This window comes from Pan troglodytes, chromosome 3 (genome assembly GCF_028858775.2).
Source record: "Pan troglodytes isolate AG18354 chromosome 3, NHGRI_mPanTro3-v2.0_pri, whole genome shotgun sequence".
NCBI lineage: Eukaryota > Metazoa > Chordata > Mammalia > Primates > Hominidae > Pan > Pan troglodytes.
In genome coordinates this window covers 115079661-115105570 of record NC_072401.2, presented here as the reverse complement: position 1 = coordinate 115105570, position 25910 = coordinate 115079661, and the positions used below count along the sequence as shown (strand labels likewise).

At 35.8% G+C, this 25910-nt stretch overlaps 1 protein-coding gene across 47 annotated transcripts in view; it reads left to right on the top strand.

The window, feature by feature from the left end:
* CAMK2D (calcium/calmodulin dependent protein kinase II delta) overlaps window positions 1–25910 on the top strand; it is a 309552-nt gene that overhangs the window by 135795 nt on the left and 147847 nt on the right. For all 47 annotated transcript variants that reach the window (XM_024356257.3, XM_024356250.3, XM_063809802.1 and 44 more), the window contains exon 4: window positions 16951–17005. In XM_024356257.3, coding sequence (XP_024212025.1) covers window positions 16951–17005 — 55 coding nt within the window. The remainder of the gene's footprint in view (window positions 1–16950; window positions 17006–25910) is intronic.

The following is a 25910-nucleotide window of genomic DNA, read 5'->3' as shown; positions in this document are numbered from 1 at the left end:
TCACATCCCACTCTCTCAGCAGTTCCTGTCTGCTCTACTTTCAAAATGTATTCAGAATCTGATCTCATTGTACCTTTGGTGTCACCACCCTGGTTTGAAACTCTGTTATCTTTTACCTGACTTTTTTTTTTTTGAGATGATATCTCACTCTGTCACCCAGGCTGGGGTGCAGTGGCGCAATCTTGGCTCACTACAACCTCCACCTCCTGGGTTCAAGTGATTCTCCCACCTTAGCCTCTAGAGTGGCTGGGATTACATCACCTGACTTTTTACATGCATGTTTCTGTGTTTCTACCTTTGCTTCCTTACAGTGTATTTTCAACACGTCAGTCATGGATGTGTTCTTAAAACAAGCAGAGCATATCACCCTCTCCTCAGAACTCTACAGTGAATTCCCATCTAGCTCAGAGGAAGGGTCAAAGCCTTTAATAATGGCATACTCCAAGGCTCTGTATAACCCCTCATACTCACACCCCCGATACTCACACCTCTGATCTCATCTTCTACTGCCTTGTCCCCTGTTCACTCTTCTACAGACACACTGTTTCTCAAACTGGTCAAGTAAAGTCTTGCTATAGGATCTTTGTATTTGCTTTTGCCTATCTTCCATATGATCTTCCCTGAGGCATCTCCATGGCTTACACTATTCATTTCCTTCTGGTCTCTCCTTAAAATTCACCTTATCAGTGATGCTTTTCCCAAATACCCTTTCTTTCCCTTCTTCTGGTACTCACTTCCCTCTTACCCTGCTTTATTGTTTTTCAGAACACTTATCAATTTCCTATGTATATATTTACATATTTGCTTAATATTGATCAGTCTTCTCATATTTGCACATAAACTTTGTGAGCTCAGGCACGTTATTTTGTTTCATGCTTTATTCTTAGTACCTATAATATTTTGCCCAGTGTAGGAACTCAATAAATATTCACTGGAAGAATAAGGAATTTATCACCAATGACTATTTATTGAGTGCCTGCTCCCTGTCTTCAACATTCCATGAATTAAAGAAGTATGTACATGTAACTAGAAGATAAGTCTGATCCTGCTGCTACCTCCTGTGTCTGCTCCATTGATCACCAGACATCTGGCTGACTAGGCAGGTGGTCTCTTCCAACTGATTCCATGTGCTTGGTCAGAAAGAAGAGAAGACTTTGCTTCTATCAAGGACATACACAAAACTTCAGAACAATGCAAGGTTGGATAACTATTATTGTAGCTAAAAGGATGTTAAATTTTGTATAAAGTTGAAAGTCAGCTTTCTCTGCAATTCTTATGGTGCCTATTTGTTGATTATAGGTTACCATGTGTCTAAAGTTTGGACTTTCCATTTATTTTCTAATTACAAAAATATGGGCTTATCATTCACCAGAGATGATTTGGTTTAAGACACTGACTCAGCCTAAAACAACCCACTGATACACCAATCCATTTATTCCTTCAACGCAGTTTCTTATGTATGCCAGAATATACTAGCCACAGTAAATACAGAGACCAGAAATACACCACCAGATTTTGCAGACCACAGTTCCTTTTAGGGTACTACCGTGTTTACTGCTCATGTGTTGTCTCACTTGTATGAAAGTTCACATAAGAAGGCAAGTTAAGAACAGAAAGTTACTTAATATATATAAAGTCAGAGCAAAGGAATACGCCCACCTTTCCTGCCAAGTGAGCAAGAATGTTCATTGTAACTGATTAAGGCATGTAAGTACAACAGCAAATACTTATTTTCCATTTGTCTATTTTTTTGCCAATTAGCAAAAATATTATCTTATACCAAGCATGTTATAAGGTGATTGAAAAGATTCAAGTTTGTTTGCTTATTTTTTGTAGAAGTTATATTCAAGACATCTTTCCATGGTACATCTTGGCTGTGGATGGAAATTTGACATACTTTTTATTTTCTTTACCTGTTACATATCAAATCTTAGGATGTATTACTTCCAAGGTGGTTAAACTTATTCAAGATTGACTGAGTCTCCTATTTTCCTTAAATTTACTAGAAGTGAGGCTCCAAGAACTACAGAAAATAGAAGGAAAGTCTCCATTGAGCCATGAACTGTGAGCACCTGGCATTTAAGCATGAAGAGTAGGGCTTCTATGGTAGGGACTGGAGTAGGCAGCATTCCAGGAAAGGAGCTCAGAGGTCAGAAACAATAGATTATCAGTTAAATACTTCTGGACCAAAGAAGACCTTGAAATCCTGGCTCGGTGATGTATACATATTTAATACACAATGAGAAGCTCCTTGAGGGTGAGTGAGAGTGATAGGGCTGAAGAACAGGAGACAGAAGACAATTCAAATGTCCTTACACAGAAGACTGATTATATAGATCATGGTACATTCATATAACATGATATATTTACTAATTAAAACATAACACACACACACACACACACACAGTCACTGCATAACAATGTTTAGTTAACAACAGACTGCCTGCATTGATGATGGTCAGATAATACCATATTTTCACTGTTATCTTTTCTATGCTCAGATAAGCAGATGCTAACCATTATGTTAACAGTTGTTGCTTATTCAGTACAGTAACATACTGTGCAGGTTTGTGGCCTAGGAGAAATACACTACCATATAGGCTAGGTGTGTAGTAGGCTATACCAGCTAGGTCTGTATAAGTACACTTTGATGTTTGCACAACAGTATCACCTAACGACACTTCTCAGCATGTATCTCTGTAGTTAAGTGACACATGCTATAAGTGTTTGTGTCTGTGTGTGTGTGTGTGTGTATATACACATCATGATAGATCATTGATCATCATTAATCTGTAGTCATTATTATTTACAAAATACTTTATATTTTATTTTTTATAAAATACTTATTACAGAATACTTTACTAATGAGAGAACTAGCAAGATGGCAAAGCCAGTTCAAAAAAGTGTAGGAGTAACAGAAATATTTATAGTCACTGAAAAAAAGAATGCTAGGATGTAATTGCCATAAAACTAAACTGGTTATTGCTTTACAGGCAACAAGGGTATAACCTTTGAGAATCATTTTCAGCATCATCAGTTTTCTTAATCCAGAAGTTGGAAAACTTTTTTTGTAAAGGAGTAAATTTTTTAGGCTTTGTGGGCCATATAAGTTCTCTGTTACGTATCCTTATGCTCATGGACTATATAAAAACACTCTCCTATCCCAAGTTGGCCCACAGACCATGGTTTGCAGACTCCTGATTAAAGCCTAATCAATAGCAAATAAAACAAAATAAAGATACCTATTCTAGAGAATTAGATAATCCTCAGGTGAGTCAGTTAAACAGTGTTTCATCATGTCATTCAATGGACATGTATTCTTTTGGCCATTTGCAGGTTTTGAATATGGAGATACATATTTATATATTTTTGAGGCAGGGTTTCATTGTCACCCAGGTTGGAGCGCAGTGGTGCAAACATGGCTCACTGTAGCCTTGAGCTCCTGAGCTCAAACGATCTTCCTTCTTCAGCCTCCCATGTAGCTGAAACCAAAGGCATGCAACACCATGTCCAGCTTTTAAAAAATGTTTTGTAGAGATGGGGCCTCACTTTGTGGCCCGGGCTGGTCTCGAACTCCTGGGCTCAAGCGATACTTCTGCCTTAGCCTCCCAAAGCATTGGGATCACAGGCATAAGCCACTGTGTCCAGCTATATTATTTTTTTCCTAACAAAGATGCCTGCTGGAGGGAGCTGGAGGGGAAACAGTGAGGGAGAATGTGAAGGAATTTGAAGAGGTAGGGCCTTGTGGGTGGGATAGCCACACTAACCTCTTTTCTAGGGGCTGTCCTGGTTTACTGGTATAAAAATTAATCACTCTCTTTCACTCTCAGAGTGTCCCAGTTTGGATGATACATGATAAATGGGTCATGTTAAGAAGTTTGCTCCTCAACATAAAATTAATAGGAAGGGTTGACAAATTTTAAACTAGTCAAGTGTGATATAATCAGATTTGCATTTTGAAAGGATGGCTGCCTTATTGGTAATGGATTTGAGGCAAAGACAGGGGATGTTAAATGGTTGTTTACCAGGAAATTTGTCTTTCAGGTTAAACAATTTGTTAAACTTTCTCAATAGCAAGTTAATTTTGAAAAAAAAGAAAAATCAGAAAAGTATGTTGTTTGATTTAATCAGTTTGTCAGTGGATAAAGACTGTTGATTTAGTAGCCCCATATAGATGAAGACATTTCGTAGTTCATTTTGTTAAAACCTATGACTTGTTAGATTTGTTTGCCGCGTGGTTATATTGTGTTCTTGTGCTTCCCTGGGCGTGGATAATGAGAAGACTGTAAAATGAAACATGCTTTATGGGATATGCCTTAGCTGCAAAGCCAATAATCCAGAATTCAGAATTACAAAATTAGTGAGAGGATTTTGTCTTAATGACTGTATGAGTGCTGAGATCACCATTCCTTGATTTGTTCACAGTTATATCCCCAGCAAATAGCATTCAAGAAAATTTGCTGAGTGACTGAAAGAATGAACCCCCCCAGAACCTTATTTCTTATAATACTGTGCTCTGTCTTCTTAAAAATCTTAGGTACAACTATTCATAAAGCTACTCATTTATCCCGTTGGCTTAGAATCTCTGAATGAAGACTGTAGTCAAGATTATAGACGTAAATATATTTTCCAAGAATCTTGGAACATATTTTCTATTAATGTTTTTTTGTTCAGGGTTGAAGGACAGTTTCACAAAATAGTTTGCTTAAGAATAGAGGTGGCAAAACCAATTTTCATCAAAAAAAGAATTAATGTCACATGGGTGTTTTTATTGAGAACATTTAAAATGTATCTTCTTTATTCACTTTTTACAGTATTTCATCTGGCATATAAGAACTAGGAAGAAAACTTAATTAAAATGCATATTCAGACCAAGTATGAAGATATAGTATCTTTATATAATGAGTGAATAAAATCAGAGTAACTATTGATTGTTCTCTAAATAATTCAGATGCTATAAATACAGGACATATGCATAAACACTTAAAATCACAAGCCAGGACAACGTAGTGAGACCTCATCTCTACAAAAACAAAAAATTATCCAGGTGTGGTGGTGTGTGCCTCTAGCAACTGGAAGGCTGAGATGGGAAGATGACTTGAGCCCAGGAGTTGGAGTCTGCAGTGAGCCTTGACCACACCACTGCACTCCAGCCTGGGTAACAGAGCAAGACTCTGTCTCAAAAAAATAAAAAATATGTAAAATCACAATCACACTTTAATAAGATTTAGAACCTTTGGAAATATAATAGTAATAAAATACCAAAAATTATATTTCTTAAATTTGGTTCTTAAAAATATAATTTACTTAAAAATATATCTTCTAGCAGTGTGTGGTGGCTTACGCCTGTAATCCCAGCACTTTGGGAGGCCAGGGCAGGCAGATCACAAGGTCAAGAGATCGAGACCATCCTGGCTAACATGGTGAAATCCTGTCTCTACTAAAAATACAAAAATTAGCTGGGCATGTAGGTGCACGCCTGTAGTCCCAGCTACTCAGGAGGCTGAGGCAGGAGAATTGCTTGAACCTGGGAGGCGGAGGTTGCAGTGAGTCAAGATCGTGCCATGGCACTCCAGCCTGGTGACAGAGTGAGACTCTGTCTCAAAAAAAAAAAAAAACTCTTGTAAAAAAATAAGAAAGTTTACCAAGTTTGAATCTTAAGCAATTTGAATAACTGTTGGGTTAATGCCTAGACTGTGAGAAAGTTGCCAACTTTTCACACTTTTCATTAGTTTTCTTTTTCCCTTTAATTGTACAATAGTAAGTCTAGTATCATAATATTTGCAAACTGCCCCCTGTTCTCTAATAATCTCTGTTCATTTCTTGTTGTGCTGACTGCAGTCTGACTCTCGAGTGAGCTGCTTTATCTGCAGCACCTGGAGGTGTTGGCTGTTTTCTTGGGCCTCTACACACCACAGAACCAAGGGATGGACAGATGTTTTCTTGCTCTTCACTGCTTTTTTAAGACCATAGTTAACACCTCCTCCTTCAATATCCCTTACCTCCATCCTTACCCAACCCTATCTTTGAGAAACACATTTTTAGATTATAACATCCTACATTCTTAGTGCAGCAGTTTTCTATCATTCTCTTGGTGATTCCCATCATTTGTTGTATTATATAGTAACTGACTTACTACGTTCTCTCCTTTCCACTTCTGCCATCATTCTTCATGGCTTTACTTAGCCACATAGATTATGCATGCCAAACTCTGGCCTCTCAGCACCTATATTCTCTCTTTCAGCAATCTTACCCTCTACTCCAGTGGTCAACAGACTTTTTCTGTAAAGGGCTTTGTATTTTCAGTTTTCTGGACATGTCTTTGTTGCAATTATTAAACAATGCAATCCTAGCTTTATACCAACATGGATAATACATAAACAAATTGATGTGGCTATGTTCCAAAAAAAAATCTTTATTTACAAAAATGAATACTCTGAAAAGCTGCTTAGGGACTTAAAACAGATGAGGCCATGAGCCATGTGAATATTGGGGAAATAATTCCAGGCAGAGGAAACATCAAGTGCAAAGGCTATGAGACAGGAGCTTGCCTGGAGTTCTCCAGAAGCAGCAAGGATGCCAATGAAGTTGGAGTGCAATGGGCCAGGGATGAGTAGTAGGAGAGGTTAGGGGGATAATGAGGGTAGGGGAGCGAGGGACCTTTTAGGCCATGAATGGAATTTGGGCTCTTACTCAGAGACAGTAAGTGGAGAGCCATTGGAGGATTCTGAACCTAAGGACAATAATCAGATTTAAGTTTTAACAGGATTGTTCTGGCTGCTATGGTAAAGACAGTGAGAGGGCAGGGTAGAAACACAGAAATGAGATAGGAGGCTACTGGACTTGCCATAGATCAGGCTTGTAACAGTAGAGGAGATGAAAAGTGGTCAGATTTTCTCTATATATGTATGTATATTCCATCTCACCCTATTATATTTAGAAGGATTTGCTTTCAGATTAGATTTTGCTTTCACAGAAAGGGTCAAGAATTACCTTGGGGTTTTTATGAGCAACTGGAAAGATGGAAGACCATGGATGAAGCAGGTTTTAGGGGGACGATCACGAGTTCTTTGAGCTTGTTTGGTTTGAGATGTCTATGAGATAAGTGAAACAAGCAAATGCACCACACATTTGAGATGTCTGACATTCATTATAACTTCCTTGATTTCATGATAAATAGATAATTATTCTTTACTTTAGAAACATCATTGATCTAGGCTGAACTAACTGTTCTCTCGAAGGCTTAGAAAAAAATATATTAGGTGCCTGATAGATGCAGACTGGTGCCTGCAGCTATATTTACTAGTATTCTTCATTATTCCAATGGCATCTAATTCATGAGCAAGTTCATAAATAACTCCCATGTTTTTCCCAGATTGTGAGCCTAAGATTACAGAATGTATTTTTCGTGTACTTCTTTTGCGTATATTATCCAGGAGAAATAAACTGATATTTTAAGTGCTTTCATCATAAAAATAGATATATAGAGGCAAATGTTATTGGATAATATAATATTATAGTACAATATGTCTACAAGCCAGTTACATTGCATTTCTTAACATGTATTAGGATTTTAAACTCACAGATTTCCTGCTTATAGGACATATCAACTTTGGAAAAATGCAATAAATGAATTTTCAAAAAAGGAATTGAAAGATGAGAGCTTTTGGGCTAATGAGTCTCTAGGGAAAATACAGTTGCAAGTGTTAAGATAATATGATAGTAAGTTACAAAGAGAAGATGATCTAATAAGATTTTCCATTTACTATTCTCCAGGGGCTAGTGTTATAAAAGCAGCTCATCTGCTCGGTTAATTTTCTGAAGAGCATATTTTTGATTTGGCAAGATAAATGTTCTATGTTTTCTCTCTAGTTATTCATTAAAAACAATTCCAAAATAAAATGAAGTATGTTTTAAACTTTAACTCGAGAGTGTTGAAGAGAGAAAACTCTTACACTTAGAGAATCATATTCAGCTTTGTATTGGTAATTACTGTATTGTTTATTTCCTATACTATTTATTAGCCATAATCATCCAGGAATGTAAAAATGTAAAAACTTAGAAAGGATCTTATAGGATCTTCTTAAAGGATCATCTAATCCAGTGCTTATCAAGTATTACTTACTGTGAGCTAGAGTATAAAAAATGTTTTATATCATGGCCCAGTGTATATTTTATATATATATATGTGTGTGTGTCTGTGTGTGGTGTGAGTGTGTGTGTATGTGTGTGTGTATGACCCAAGCAAAAGTTTCACAAAGCAATAGTTACCTTTAATGTGAAATATACTTCACCATGTTTGATTTTATTCTTGTTATTTTTTATCTCCTTTAAAAATTGTTTCTTCTAGCCAGGAATGGTGGTGTTTGTGTAATCCCAGCTATTCTGGAGGCTGAGGTAGGAGGATTGCTTGAACCAGGCATTCGAGAGGCCAGCCTCAGCAACATAGCAAGACCCCATTTCAAATTAAGAACAAAAAAAAAATTGTTCTATTTTTCCTTACAGAAATAACAACTCTTCATCGGCAAGGGATGTGCCTTCTCAGGAATACCTTTGCTTTTCCATATATTGTCTGTCTTCCCTTACTTCTCCCATACTCATTAAAATTTCTGATAAGGTTCAGAGAGTACAGTAAGATAGACCAAGACAGACGTCTCTCTTCTTTTTTGATTTTTTTTTTTTTTTTAAGACAGGGTATCACTCTGTTGCTCAGTCTGGAGTACAGTGGCGATTTCTCAGCTCACTACAACCTCCGCCGCCCTGGTTCAAGCAATTCTCCTGCCTCAGCCTCATGAGTAGCTAGGACTACAGGCATGGGTTACCACACCCAGCTAATTTTTTGTAATAGAGACAGGGTCTCACCATGTTGCCCAGGCTGGTCTCAAACTCCTGACCTCAAGTGATCCGCCTGCCTCAGCCTCCCAAAATACTGGGATTACAGGCATAAGTCACCGCACCCAGCCCTTTTTTAATATTCCTAATGGCTAAGGATATTGATGAGAGATCACTGACTAACTTGCAATACATAGTGGAAGATAGAATAACAAAAGCATAAGGCAAGAAGAAAGGACCGTTGGAATCACCAATCAAAATTCTTAAAATAAATGATATTAATGCAAAATTTAAAGAGGGAAGGAAGATTTTTCTATATAAATGACTATTGTTTCAATACTCTTGAAATGAGTATCAACTTTTCCAAGAAATGAAATTACCTTTTTAGAAAACAAAATAAGCAGAATGGAATTATTCAATTAAAATATACAACAAGATAATCTCAAATTATTTTTCAAAGAAAACAAAGAATGTTTCCAGATATTACTAAATCTATTATTTACTTTACCCTTAAATTTATGTTTTTATTAAAAATGAGCAGGACAGAGTATTACATGAATTACCTATTTACTTTTATATTGTTTTAGTCTTCTCTAAGCTTCTATATTTAGCCATTGATGACTTTTTTCTTTCAAGCAAAAGAACTGATTGTTCTTTCATGCTGTTTGTAGTGTCATGTGATAGATGTGGCTGATACCCATACAGTCAATAGTTACTGATCATATCTCCCACTTTCTAATTTCTTCCCAGGTTGAAATTCTCCCAGGTAATAACTATTTTGACCCATCAGAAACCCAGTTGGATTATCTAGGCTTCTAATTAGTGCTGGCTTATAAAAGGCATAATGATTTCTTCTAGTCAGTACTGAATGCTATTATACTAATCTGATCCTGTAGATATTGAAGATAATCTAAACTTGGCTTTTAATCTTGAATCAGGAGTGGGGTGAGGATTTGGGAATAAGGATGGAGACCATAGTCACCAGAGTTGATATGCTTTGACCTTCAGGACTTATCTTGGGATCCAGTAACTTTCTTTGTGTACTTTTAGAATAGTTTTTAAAGTAATATGGATGGCATTCCCTATGAAGTTTTCATATAATAATTACATTTGATTATTTTAAAAAGTTAATTAATATTCATTCCTATTCTTAAGTGTAAGCAGTGAATTGCTTTGAAATATAATTTAATGTTAGTTGATATTAAGTTTACAAGGTAGATTTTTTTGTCATTACAGGAAGAATATCTGAAATTTTACTATAATTTTTCAATTTCTGATATAGAAATTAATTTTAACTTTTGAGTAATGAATAATTACTTATTTGGCATTTATAAATGGGGCATATTGCTAAATAGTTTTTCAAAAATACATATCCCTTATGTAACTTTGTGTGTTCAAATAGCTAAAATTAGAACAGATTGTGGCTTCTAAGCCTGACCACTTCATTTGTTTGCCTTAGCCAGCTAATCAAACTCCCAATTTTTTATGCTCAAATGTTAAAGTTTCATGTTAAAACAAGTAAAAAAAGACAAAGTATAAATGCTATGTAGGACTCTTGACCTTAATAACAACATAAAAATTAATATGTATCTATACCTGTCTATATTTCTATTCAGTGTTTTAAAAATGAACATCTCTATTTCAAAAAAACAGCATATATTTTTTCTAATGTACTCAAGTTAATATATTTTATACTGGGAAAACGAAAATCAAATGGTGTCATTTTATTAACTGTATTACTTGTGTTATAGGAAATACTTTTTAAAAAACCACATAGAGAGATTTGGCTTCACTTTTCTAGAAGTGTTAGTTTGATTTTGAACTTAGTTTTCAGTGCTTTTGTGTTTTCTATTTGAAAAGTTTTCTCTCTAGAAATGAGCAGCTTTGTCATAAATAAAGCCAGGAGAATAATGGTTGAGCTGAAATTTCTCTCCAGAGAGTGTAATTTGACTGTTAAAATGTACTAATACTAGTGTGTGTGTGTTTTTACATTTTTAATGTAATATTGAAAAAAGTGTATGTAGATATAAAATTAATACATATATGTATATATTTATTATTTTTAATTTACAAATGAACTTAATGTTGGCTTCCCTCTTTTGGGGTAGACTTGGCGTGTTGGATGGCCTAACTTGGCTAGTGCTTGTTTTAGCTGTGAATTATAATTAACTACTGATGGGAATATAAAAAGGATCTGACTTACAAGCTGCCATTTTTGCATCCCAGTATGTGAACCAAATCCAACTACCTCAATCTTTGAAACACAGCAAAGCTAAAAATGCAAATTCTGCTTCATTAATAACCAGGACTATTACTCAGAGCTGACAAACAATGATTATGAGGATATAATACAATCTGTTCTGTATGAATTACTCTATTAGTATCATGATAATATTGGCAGCATTGCCCTACCATGCTCAGTTTTAGAATTTTTACTAATTCTTTCTTACTTTCTGAGGTCAGACTCATTCTTTTTTTCTGCTAAATTTGCTTATGATATTGAAAAACGTATTTGAGGACAATGTGGTCAATCACACATTTCAGATTAAGTCTTTTCTGTTTATTTATCTATTGTTAGGTAACAATCCCCATCCCAGATTTAATGGCTTAAAATAACATCAGTTTATTATTTGTGATAATTCTATGAGTTGACTGGATTCAGTCAGATGGGTGCCCTACTCACATGGTGTAGCTGGGGTCATTCATGCAGTTTCGTTCAGCTATGAGCTCTGCTAGTAATAGAATGTCAAAATTATCTCTTATTCTCAGAGGTTTCTCTTCATGTGGCCTCTTGTCTTCCAATCGAACCTGATCTTTTCTTTTAGCACAGCAAGTGGTTTCCAAGATTACAGCTCCAATGTAGAAGACTTATTAAGGTTTTGCTTGCATCACACATGCTACTCACTCAAAGCAAATCACATAGCCAAGCCCAGAGGTAATGTGGGAGGGGACTGCACAAGGACATGAATAATGATAGACATAGTCCACTGGGGTCCACCAATGTAATTGACTGCCTCATCTCCATAATAAATTTTAGTGAAGAGGAACAGATAGTGAGTTTGGGTTGTATGGCAGAGTAAGAATCAGTATAATTTGAACCAAATAATATTTTATATAAATAATTTCATAAAATTATAATTAACCTTGGTTTTATTTTGTGTGGGGGGTACTGTTAAGAAATGGAGGAGGAAGGAAGTAGTACTGAAATAGAAAACATTGACTTTGTATCCTGTCAGCCTTTTAGGAAAGATATTAAGTCTCAATAAAATAATATATTCCCTTTCTTTTGACAGAAGTGTTTCTAACATGTGTCATCAAAATGGATAAGATGTACCTAATCACTGTTGACACAGTTTCTACTTGGAGTTTAATTTTCTTACTCTTTACCCTCTTCTCCCTTGCCCATTCATTTCCACTTCCTCTCTCTCTCTCGCTCTCTCTCTCTCTCTCGCACACACACACATACACACCTTTTTGTCCATGTTATCATAATGTCCATGATGTGAAAGTTAATTTTTGGAAATGAAAATGATTTAAATTTATGATATTTTGTATGTTGGGTAAGCTTTCAGATTCTTCAACTTGCTAGCATTTTTGGTACATTAAATGTTCTGTCAGATAAAACAGCTGAGTCACTGGCAATTCTCATATTCTTAATTTGAAGTGGAAAAATAACAATTTTCTGGGGCTTTAGGAACTGTATAGAGAGACAAATGTGGCTTCGTATCCTAGACATCATCTAGCTACCTCTGTACCCTCAAAATTATAGCATCACATTTTAAACCTACAGTCAAAATGGTTTTCTTTTTCTGTGGAAATTGTCTGTTACATACTTGTTACTACTTTTCTTTCTCTAGTCACCATAATTTTTTTTTTATTTCTTCTCTTTTGAATTTTTTTTGAATATTATTTTACCCTGACAAACCAGCTCATATCCCACCAGGTATTTGGCAAGTAGTTTGTTCACAGAAAGGTTTTAGGGAGCCCACGTAGTATTCTCAGGTAAGAACAAGGTCTTTGGAATCATCCAACTCTACATTTTGGTCCTAGCCAGGCCAATTACTTGCTGTTAACCTGGAAGTTTCCTCCATACCTCTAAGCCTGTGAACATTCATTTGTAAAAGCTTATGGCAAAATGTCCTTGTGGTGCTTGCATATATTAAATAATATAACTCTTGCAAAAATTATTTGCATTGTGCCTGACAGTAAGAACATAAGTTTTATTATATCTTTTAACCCCTTAAGTGAAATGAGGAATTAAATAGAAAACTTCTATCATATTTAATTAAAATTTCTCAGATCATACAAGGACCATGGTCTATTTGACCCCTTCTTTATGGAGCTAATATTTAGCTAGAAACTGCAATGGAATAATGCAAGAACACAGAACAGGAAGAGAAAGCAGCGATCCTGCAATCATTCAAATGTGATAATATATGCAGGAGAGAAAGGAAAAGAATTAGGCCATGGGTCAGCTAACCTTTGGAACTATTTTTAGCCTCAGAAGCACTTTTATCCCCCTTATAAATTCCATACTTAAAGTTCCAGAATTTAAAATTTGATGAGAACTGTTGTGCTTTTTCAGGTTGTGAAAATTCATTTATTCATACACATAATTTTACCTTTGAGCAAACTTCAAAAAGAATGACTGCCAAAATGTATTATAACCTGTTTTCTCAAATGTTTTTCTCATTCTCTTTTTTAAAATTTCTCTCTAAAAATGTCATAGGGACAACTGTAATTAGGCTAATTGCGTCCACTCATATGTGCAGCTTGTGGCAATAACAGAGCAGTCATAGAAAGAACGAGGTGCAGTATGCTTCAAAATGCAGCATCTGCAGTGCTGTCAAGGCCGGCCATGCCGTCAGTCTTGAGCTAACAGCTGTGATGAACAGAATGTTGTGTTATTCCTTTGGTGTGAAAATGAATTGACAGTTATTTATAGGGAATAATTAATGTAACATTTTGTAAAAGTAAACATGATTTTCAATCCTTGAGAAACTGTTAAAAAGGAAAAAAAGAATAGGAAATGAAGGATACTTTTGACCAACAGAAAAGGCTTGAAGAGAAATAGATGATGTCTACAACTAAAACACTATCTTCCAGACTGTTTAGACATACCATCAACTCTGAGAATAATAGTTGAAGAGTTAAACATTTTTAAAGGAAACAAACCCATCCTCACGGTAATTGTGAACATGTGGAATGTCTCTGTGAAGACTATAGTATCTACTTTTGTTAATACAGTAAGTGAAAATCATGACAATTTCTTATAATTCTGTTTTTTCAGTTCATTATTTAAAATAAGAGAGTGGAAGGAAGTAGGGAGGGACATAGGAAGGAAGGAATAAAGGAAGGAAGGAAATATGTATATATTAATCCCAAGTAAATATGATGCTGAATATGTGATATGAATAACACATTTATTCATAATCTCACATGGTCAAATGGCTGGTTAGACATATTAGAGATTATTTTGGAATTGTGTGATGCAAAAGAAGTAAACTTGGCTGAATGATTTGTCTCAAACCCTTATCACATGTTAGCTCGTTAAGTGCTTTTGTATCATGTGTTTGATTATCATGTTTCCATCTGAACAACTCCTGACATGTTCAAAAAATAATTGATTTCTGAATGATGATATTTAGTATTAATTAGTATTAATAAGTGAATGGAAATAATTCTAAGAAAATGTTATTCCCAGGATAGACAGAAATTATTGCTACTTCTCCAGTTGTACCTGAAATATTCTCCTCTGTTCAGCTGTATACCTCTTCGATCTGGACACCTGAGATCCTAAGGCTTTTACCTTCAGACAGTGGAAGAAAGTAATGGTGATTTCCTCCTGGTCACATTGTAGACTTTACTTTTCAGTTTAACTTTGATAACATGGGAACCCATCTTATTTTCCAGAATAATTGTTATGAGTTCTTTAAGAAGCCATGCCATTATTTAAGTTCATTTGAATACATACTGTATTATAGCTGCTAAGTGAGATATCTCTGAAACTGTGTCATTCAAGAAGCCAGTGAGCTATCTATCGTCCATGGCCCAGCTTTCTTTACTGTACTAAATGATCATTAGAAGATGCACCATCAAACCAAACTCTTTATATTCTTCAGCAGCATAAGTTTAAGCAAGGCTAGCAGGCATCTCTGATATTGGCAACGTGAAGAATACCTTTCACACCATTAAAGTGATGGAAGAATTGCTTATGTAGCCATCTTTTTATTTTATTTATATACATATGTGTGTGTGTGTGTGTGTGTGTTATGTGTATATATAACATATATATAGCTATCTTTGGTGAAAATTTCCATCCCAAAACCTTCTATAGTAAATGCTCAAAAACAATTTGATGAAAGACCATCTACTATGTGCCAGATCTCTGTGTGGGATGCAAGACTTATAAAATATGGTTCCTGTTGGGCAGTATTGGTGATGAGACTATATACTGAAGAAGGGAAAGGTATTAAAGGTAGTAAATAAAGATAAAATATGCTGCATGAATGACCTCAAGGGTGACACTGTGACAAGTAAGATAAGCGTGGCAGGGCAGCGGGGACTGCAGTGTGCTTACATTTCATGCACTCAAGAGCTAAGTAGAGGGTCTGAGACTGAACTGTTGGCTGCATTCCCAGTCGCCTACAGTATAGGCCTCCTCCTCATGTTAATAACAGTAGAAAATTCATATTTTACAAACTATAATCTATCTAGAGAGGGATTCAGAAAATATTTTAATAGGAGGCCAGGAATGAGATCCAAAGGGGATGGAATTAGATGATAAAGCACAGAGATTATGTTAAGTCTATGAGCTTGGGTATTGAATGAGTACTACAGTCTCCTTGTATAAATAATTTTAGTTTGTGTGATGACCTAAATGTTCTTATAAATTCAAATTTTCCATGTGGTGGTCATCAGTGCATGGGAAACATAACAGGTTGTAGTAGAAAATCATTATTATTTTGTGGTGACTTTTGTAAAAGCAGTTGTGTCCTAAAACTTTGTTGCTTTCCCTGCCTTCTTTTGCTCCCAGTGAAGATCAAGCCACCACTTCAAGTGATTTGGATACATAGGAAGAATTCACTGGGGCTACCAGAGGTTGGAAGGTGGGAAAAGGGAGAGGAGCAGAAAGAATAACTATTGGGTACTAGGCTTGGTACCTGGGGGACAAAATAATCTGTACATCAACCCCCGTGACATGAGTTTACTTATGTGGCAGACCTGCACATGTACACCTGAAGCTAAAATAAAAGTAAAAAAATAAAAATAAATAAGCAAAAAAAAAAAAAAAAGAATTCACTATCTATGAAAGATAACTGGGACAAGGTGTGGGGCTTATGAACAAGTAAATAGCAGATACAGCGGTATGTAGTTCTACACATGTGATTTAGTTTAGAGTTATCAGTTAAAGTCTAGCTCATTGAAAATTTTAAAGTGGCATTAATTTGAGAAACTAGTAAATTATTTTAGCAAAAGTTCAAGCTGTACATTTTGGGCTAATGACTTGGTAAATGGATTTGGGTGACCTGAGTAAGTAAGTAACATAACAAAAACTGTGTTTTGCCAGGTTGGCCAGGGAGTGCCAACTAGAACTTCTTGGACAAAAGGGAGAACACAGGGAAACCATTTCCTAGACTTGGAATCATTCCTCTTACTGTCTGTTGTAGTGACCAAGCATGAGTTGGTGAAGACTTGGACTAAGGTGATAGCAAAGAGAGTGGCAAGGAAGTGAAAGAATTGCCAGAACCTGGTAACTTTGAGTATATGGATATATATTATAATGATCCTTAACATTTGTTTAGTATTCACCTCAAAATTTGTGGATTTTTATCTCATTTAATCTCAACCATTTTATAAAGCATAGGTACTAATATCATTACAAGTTAAGCAGTTTTTTTTTAAGATCACATAGTTACCAGTTTTCAGAACCAGAACCCAAACCTTAGGTCTATCTGAACTCAAGCTATGTTGTAAAAGATACGGACGTATCAAAGGCTAAAATAAAATGTAATGCCAACATTTCTAGCTAGGAGACATATGTCCATGTGAAGTGGGGTTTAACGTTGATCGTTGGAATAGGTATAACACAATTTTTCTTCTCTTATTTTTTTCTAGTGCGACTTCATGATAGCATATCAGAAGAGGGCTTTCACTACTTGGTGTTTGATTTGTAAGTATATACTCTGTATTCATTATTTTTGCAATCTAATTGAGGACCGTTTTGAATTAATGATTTTTCTCATTGTACAGTCCAAATTACTGACTGCTACAATATTTTTTAATGTTCTTCAAGTAACATTCAACTCTAATTCTTTTGAAAAGAGGATACTACTCAGCATTGTTTTATTTACAATTTAATTTAACCTTAATTTGAATTAACCTTAACCTAAGTGAAATAGTTATTTCTCTTTGCATTGTCCATTGTGATGTCATGAGTGGTTCTCAATTCTACCTTGTAGCACAAAAATGTTTGACATAAGCAAAATTTTCCATTTAATTTTTAAGAGTATGTATAATTTATTATCTTAAAGTAAAAACAAGACTCAAGGAAGAAACTTGGATTACCAAAATTGATTTAAACTAATCAAGACTTTTAAAGTGAGGTGCTGTCAGCAAGAATGAAGGGAAAATAATGACTCTTGGCAGGGATATAGTGGCAGGGATATAGTAAAACAGGCCACACATATGGTTGGTAGGAGTTTCATAAGAACATACTTTCTGGAAATCAATTTGGTGCTACTGTGCTCATCAAAGGGAATAAAAAATGTTTGTATCATTTGACTTAGTAATTTTACTCCTCGGAACAAAGTCCATGGAAAGTATACCCTAAATTCAGTTAAAATTTTATGCTGAAAGATGTTCATTGCATCATCCTTTATAACGGGGGAGAAAAGAAAAGAAAGAAACCAACTTAAGGATCCAATTATAGAGAAATAGCTACATAATTATAGTATATTCATATAATGGACTACTGCCTAGCATTTTAATGTGATGCCACAGAGTTTTGGGAAAGATTTAAAAAATTATTTCACATAATATGAGTTTGAAGGTAGGTTAATACTAGGTTTGGTTAATTCAGTACTTCAATGATATCATTAAGAAACTGCGTTCTTTCCATCTGTCTGTTTTTAGTATTATGTGGGTTTGTCTTCATGTTTGAGTTCCCCTATGGTCTGAAATTGACTACCACATTTTCAGTTATCACAGTGACTTCCAAAGGCAGAAAAAGGGGAATCAAAATTCTATTGCATAAGTTTTTATTCATGGAGAAATCTTTCTCAAGAGCCTCTCAGAAGATATCTGTTCAAGATTCCTTAATTAGAACTGCTTCTCAAGCCCACACTAAACCAGGTATTTGTTAAGGGAATGAAATTACAACTGGCATTGACAAATAATAATTTAGTCTGTAGATCCGGTGAGGGAACTGGCCTCCTCTTAATCATGTGATACCCAGTCCAGAACTAAATTGTGATTTTGTTATTAAGAAAGAATGGGAGTTTTATCTGTTGGGTAGTGTCATGCGCATCCATGTGAAGAGACCACCAAACAGGCTTTGTGTGAGCAGTAACGCTTTTTAGTCACCTGGGTGCAGGTGGACTGAGTCCAAAAAAGGAGTCAGCAAAGGGAGATAGGGGTGGGACAGTTTTATAGGATTTGGGTGGGTAGTGGAAAATTACAGTTAAAGGGGATTTTTCTCTTGCGGGCGGGGACAGGGATTACAGGGTGCTCGTTGGGGAGCTTCTAATACTCATTGTCCAGGAGAAGGAACGTCACAGGGTCAATTGATCGGTTACGGTGGGGCAGGAACAAATCACAATGGTGGAATGTCATCAGTCAAGGCAGGACCTGGCTATTTTCACCTCTCCTGCGGTTCCTCAGTTGCTCCAGGCCATCTTGATGCGTACCTGCCGGCTTGGGCTCAGAGGCTTGACACGTAGGCAGCCAAGCATATCTGCCATATTTAGAATAGAGACTAAAGCGCTACTTCTGCACAATCCTACTGCACAGGCTCCTCTCCACAGTCCCAGTTCATCTATGGCTTGCTCATGTGGCCGTAGTTTCATCTGGCTCTATGTTGTTCTAGTAGTGCTTCCTCTTCAGTCCTTTCTCAGCTCTTGTTTTTACTTTTTCCATTATTTTTTCTTCCTTTCCAATGTTTGAGTCCCTTCTTTTATGATTTTTTTTCTTGAGCTTTCTTTAGCCATTCTTTTAGGATAGGTATGCTAGCAACAAATTGTTAGTATTCCTTTTTCTGAGCTTGTCTTGATTTCCCCTTTATTCCTGAATATTTTTGCCAGATATAAAATCCAGGTTGAGAGTTCTTTCAATGTTGTGCCACTTCCTTCTGGATTCCTTGATTTTTGATGAGACATCTTTGTCATTCTAATTGTTTTTCCTCTAAAGATAAGGTATTAGTTCTCTCTGGCTGCTTTAAAATTTTTTGGTTTTTGTTTCTTTTTTTCGTTGTCTTTAGTTTTTAGGTTTGTCTATGATGTGTCTTGCTTGGCTTGGATTTCTTGGAGTTTACTCATTTGGAGTTCACTTAGCCTCCTGAATGGGTCCATTTTTGTTTGGCAAACCTGGGAAACTTTTGGACATTGTTTCTTTGAATACCTTTTTAGCCCTACCTTCTTTCTCCCTTCCTTTTGGAGCTCTGATGACATGAATGTTGGATCTTTTGTTAGAGTCTAAGAGGTCCCTGAGGCTCTGTTTGTTGTAGTTTTCCCGTAGTCTGTTGTCTTTCTGTTGTTTAGTTTGGGTAATTTATTATTGTTCTGTTTTCAAGTCTGATTGTCTAATTCCTTCCTCTGTTTTTTTTTTTTTTTTCTGAGACAGAGTCTCACTCTGTCACCCAGGCTGGAGTGCAGTGGTGCGATTCAGGCTGGAGTGCAGTGGCGCGATCTCTGCTCACTGCAACCGCCGCCTCCTGGGTTCAAGCAATTCTCCTGCATCAGCCTCCTGAGTAGCTGGGATTACAGGTGTGCGCCACCATGCCGGCTAATTTTTTTGTATTTTTAGTAGAGGCGGGGTTTCACCATGTTGGTCAGGCTGGTCTCCAACTCCTGACCTCGTGATCTGCCTGCCTCTGCCTCCCTAAGTGCTGGGATTACAGGCATGAGCCACTGTGCCTGGCCCATCCATTGAGTTTTTTATGTCAGTTATATTTTTCATTTCTGCAGTTTCCTTTTCTTCTTTATAGCCTCTATTTCTTTGCCAAGATTCCCTTTTGTTTGTTTGTTTCAAGTGTGTTCATAAGTGCTCTCTGAAGCATTTTTTTATTATGGCTGATTAAAAATCCGTATCAGATAATTCTGACAGCATTGTTATCTTGGTGTTGCTGCCTGTTGATTATCTTCTCATTCAAATTGAGATTTTCCTGGTTCTTGATACGATGAGTGATTTTTGGATTATATCCTGAACATTTGGGGGTATTATTTTATAAGACTTTGGATTTCATTAACTATTCTTTAGCAGGCCTTCTCTGATACCAGAGTAAGCAGGTGCCATCTTATTACTGACTGATGGGGGCTGTAGTCCAGGTTCCCCCCACAGCCTCCACTGACATGCCTGGGTGGTGGTTCCTTATGGCTAGGTGAGGTTATTGGAACGCAGGGATTTTTATTTTTTCTATATTTACTGGGAGCAATACACCTACCATATTTTTTAAGCAGCAGACATGTTATTTCTTCATACATTTAATTTGTCAGATCTTTGTTTTGCAGATCAAGGTATGGTATTGTAAACTGAGATATGTCCTTCATGCTATGATGAATGGTGGAATAAAAAACACTTTTGTGAGTTCTCATTACTTAAGTAATAACATTCTGAAGTGAGTTTGATCACAGCTTGGTCAGGGAGGAAACACTTTTTTCTGTCCTTTTAGGTTCAGTGCCTGGGGCATGAGAATTAAACAAGAGAGAGATTAACAAGAGACAAGGCATATAATTTGTATTAATATTTATGTGCATGGGAGTTCACAGAAAAGAAGTGAAACTCAAAGAAGCAGTTAGGCTCAGGCTTTTATACCCTTAAAAGAATTTGGGCTTCAAGAGATAATGGAGAATTGACTTATGGAAAAGTGACTAGTAAATATATGAAGGAGCTAATGGAAGATAAGGACTATTTTAGTAAGATCTGTTTCTGCAAACTCATCTGCTGTCGACTCCCTGTCTTCTGTGATGAGTCAATCTTTCTCACTGGTGTTGGGGAAAGAGAGCATCTTCCTTAAAGGGAAATTTATTCCCTGCTTTTAGGCAGATAAGGGAGGGCAGATAATTCTCTCTATATCTGTTGATTCTCACTTAGCTTTAGCTCAAAATAATCCTTATGCCAAAGTGGCATATTTGGGCGTGATATATTTTGATCTCCTTCTGCTGCAAGAAGCACTTCAGTGTTAGGTCAAAACCTTCTACTATGGCAGTTTTCCACAGTCATCAAATTATTTATATCTATATTTTAAAATTTATAGCTTCTGTATTCCTTATTAAATTAAGGGCATGATGAGAATCACACAGTTTATTTTTTCTTGTATCATTTTTTAGAAATTCAGCACAATATTTGGTGAAGAACATAAAGAAAGCAGTTCACATGGAAACAGAATAAGATTTTTAACTAAAGTGGATTATGTCTTTAGCAATGGTATTTGTTTGGGTTATTAATGTCTTTGAAACCAAAGTGAAGAAGGTAAAAGTTTACATACAAACCATAGTAATTTGAAATATGCTGCAACAGGCAACTGAACTTCTGCCTCTAGAATGAAGGGCTCAAATTCTTGCAATTATTCTTTAGTATTTAAAGTTTAAGAGGAGCATTATCAGCAGTTATCCTGAAAATGATCTACCAGTAAATGAGATTAATAAACTAAACACAATCCAATAAAGCATTAGAAAAATTGAAAAACAATGGTTAAAAGTATGCATTTTCAATGACTGAAAAGAGAGCATAACAGATATAAGTGTCTAATTTCTCAAAATTACATGATCATTGCAGCAATAATCTATGAAAAGGAAAAGTAAGCAGCTTTAGAAAAATGCACATTTTAAATATAGTTAAGAAATATACATTGATATCTTAAAGATATCAATGAAATACTTTCATGGAAAATTAGAGCCACTTACCCAGTGAGTTCCGAGATAAAATAACTACTTGAATTCCCAAAGAAGGAATGTTCCTTGTGTTCCTCCTTTTGATGATAGTTTTGGCAGTGTGGTGCTTGTACATATTTCCTGTGGAATGTTAGCTATTCAGAATCTAATGGAAGTTCTATTTTTATAGGTGCATTGAGTCTTCTTCTAATGAAATGATTTTTACTTTCTAAAAAATCAAAACAAAGAACATGAGTTCTATGAAAAAATTTTCTTCTTTTTTTTTCTTTTTAAATTTTATTTTATTATAGAGATGGAGTCTTGCTATGTTGCCCAGGCTGGTCTCAAACTTCCGGTCTCAAGCTATCCTCCCTCCTCAGCCTCCCCAAGTGCTCAGGTGTGAGCTACCATGCCCAGCCTCTTCTTACTATTTTAAGTTTATATATATATATATATATATATATATCAAGAAATATATAGAAAGATATATATAAAGAAATATAATAGCAAGAAACATATATAATAACAAGAAATATATATATTTCTTGCTATTTTAAATTTATATATTTTTATTCAGTTATCTAGCCATTTTTAACAATAAGGCATTAGTAGTCTCTTTTGCAGATAGACTCAGGAATGAATGGGAAAGGCTTTTATGAAAGCAAAGTCATCCCCTTCCTGTATCCATGTGTTCTCATTGTTCAATTCCCACCTATGAGTGAGAATATGCAGTGTTTGGTTTTTTGTTCTTGCGATAGTTTACTGAGAATGATGATTTCCAATTTCATCCATGTCCCTACAAAGGACATGAACTCATCAGGAAGGGGAACATCACACTCTGGGGACTGTTGTGGGGTGAGGGGAGGGGGGAGGGATAGCTTTAGGAGATATACCTAATGCTAAATGACGAGTTAATGGGTGCAGCACACCAACATGGCACATGTATACATATGTAACTAACCTGCACATTGTGCACATGTACCCTAAAACTAAAAGTATAATAATAAAATAAAATAAAGCAAAGTCATCTTTACAGCAAATAATGAACTGCCCTGATTTTTTTCAAATAATCCTTTCCAGGGTTTGTGCCTAGCATGGTTTCTAGGCACACCTCAGCAGCTCTGGAGAACAAGGAGGGCTAAGTTTATAGAGATGTGAATTTACCAAAAGATAACCGAAATGGAGCTAGATTGTAGTCCCCAAGGGAGAGGCCTTGAGGCAGAGACTTCAGCCTTAAGCAGATAAGGCAGATCACAGATCAAGTTCATTTCTAGGGCTAATGGTAAATAAGGCTTTAACATGAGCAGTCACCTGAACATATGTGTTGACATTGAAAAATTGTTTTCCCTCTACCCGTTTTAGGTTTATCGGCTGGGACCCCGCAAATTAGACTGACAGGAGAAAGATTAAGGAAAAAACAAGCAAACAGACGTTTATTAAACTGTGTATAATATGTTCACATGGAAGCACTCAGAGATGAGTAACTCAAAAGGGTGGTTAGAACTTCAGCTTATATATCATCTTAAAAGAACAATAAATTCTTAGAGAAGAGACAAAACAAAGGAAGAGGACTTTGAGTCTATAGGAACAGCAAATTGTGTGAAGGTAAATAGATGAGGATAATTAATGGCAGATAATGGCTAGTTGTAGTAAAGTTTCTTATGTGGATTCCTCTGGTGCAGTCTCCAGGCTCAGGCTCTAGGTTGTCACTAACTTCTGCCTTCCCTGGAGAGAGGGCAGGAGAGAAAACTCTACAAATTTATGTCATGCTTTTAGGCAGACAGAGGGAAAGCAACGAGCTTTATCTGTATCTGCTTCTTCACAATTTCCTTCAGCAAAAAATAATTTTTACAAGTGGCATACTTTGGAGTGACATATTTTGTTACCCTTCATTAATGACATTTATTTCAGGAACTGTATGTCAGAGAAAATCCGTATTATGTGTTTGTTGAGTGAATACTTGTTCAAGAGACCAAAAAAAAATTAGTAATTACAGTATAATACAACGTTTGCCATGATATTGTTCTGTGTAGACAGCTTCAAGCAAAAATGGACTTAGTTTAGAGATAGCTTAGCCCAGTTAGAAGTCACTGAAGTAAGGTGTTGGGAGAAATAAAAAAAAAAAGAACTAAAATAGTGTAATCCCTTTGAAAATACTTTATAGAACATAGCTGAGTCTACAAATTTTGTTTCAAGATCATCATTTGTATTTAAGAAGCAGGCTGGGCACAGTGGCCCACACCTCTAATCACAAGTGCTTTGGGAGGCTGAGACAGGAGATCGCTTAAGCCCAGGAGTTCGAGACCAGCCTGGGCAACATAGCAAGACTCTTTGTCTACAAAAAAGTTTTAAAAATTAGTCTGTGGTGATGGCACTTGCATGTAGTCCTAGCTGCTAGGGTGGCTGAGGCGGAAAATCACTTGAGCCCAGAAGTTCCAGGCTGCAGTGAGCTGTGATCATGCCACTGCACTCTAGGTGACAGAGCAAGAACCTGACTTAAAAAATGAAAAAAAAAAAAAAAGAAGAAACAGTTAATCTACATAAAATGCATGATATTTTAAATAGCAAACCCTGATGCTATAACTATACTAAATTTCTTGTTTGTTTTTAGAAAATGGAATTTTGTTTGAATCAAAACATCTGGGCTATTTTAAAATGAAATTTAATGTTCATTATAGTGAAAACCAATGAATCTAGAATTTTAGTATGTCTCATGTGGGAAAAATACTGGTTTTCCAGTACGTATACTAACAATTTTAGTGTTTTTTTTTTCCCTCATGAAAGGGCACATCCGGATCATGTTCCTTTTATTGAAAATTAATAAAACAATTAATGATTTTGTTATATTTTTTAAGGAAGAACACTTTAAATGCTCATGACATTCTGTCCTTTTAATAGAAAGGGATGCTTTGTCATATACTTTTGATTCTATTCTGAGTGGAAGGCAAAATACACGATTAACTTCTCTCTATTATGGTGCTCCACAGTGGCAAATTAAATCCTTCTACCCACGCATCATGTTTCCTTTATGTTCGTGAAAACTTTCAGTTTGTGTGGGATAAGATATAAACTTGTCTCCTAAAGACTCTTTAGTTACAACCTACAGAAGGAGGTAGGTTCTTCGTGATAAATACTATTTGATATCAGAATTTTTTTCAGGGATAATTGTCATAAATTCCAGAGGGCCTATGTCTATTTTATTTCTTCACTTTAGTAATTTTTATTCTTTGATGAGAATAAGGATTTCTTCTTAACATATCTATACCATCACATTAATTCTGTGGCTCATGCTTGTAACCTCAGCACTTCAGGAGGCCGGGGAAGGAGGATTGCTTAAGCCTAGGACTTAAAGATCAGCCTGGGCAACATAGTGAGACCTCATCTCTACAAAAACATTTTTACAAAGTAGCTGGTGTGGTGGTATGCACCTGTAGTCCCACCTACTTGAGAGGCTGAGGTGAGAGGATCACTTGAGCCCGGTTCATCAAGGCTGCAGTGAGACAAGATTATGCCACTGCTTCCTAGTTGACAGAGCGAGACCCTGTCTCAATTTAAAATAAAAATGGTAATTATTATTATTATTGGCCTTTTTAATACAGATCTGGATTTCTTGGTGTTATATCACCTCCCATATTTATTATAATTCATCTTCATGAAGTTAGATAAAATATTGTGGAATATAGGATTTTTTTGAAACTTTGACAATTCTTTTTAAACTTTTAATAAACTTTATATTTTAGATCAATTTTAAGTTTACAGCAAAAATGAATGGAAATACAGAAAGTTCCCATATACCCTTATCTCTACAAGTTTACCACCTCCTACACTATCAAAATCCCCACACAACATTAGTACATTAGTTATAATAGTACATTGTACTACTGTATAAACCTACTTTGGTACATGATTATCACCTAGAGTCCATAATTTATGCTAGGGTTCACTCTTGGTGTTTTACATTGCATGGGTTTTAAAAAATGTATGATGTTC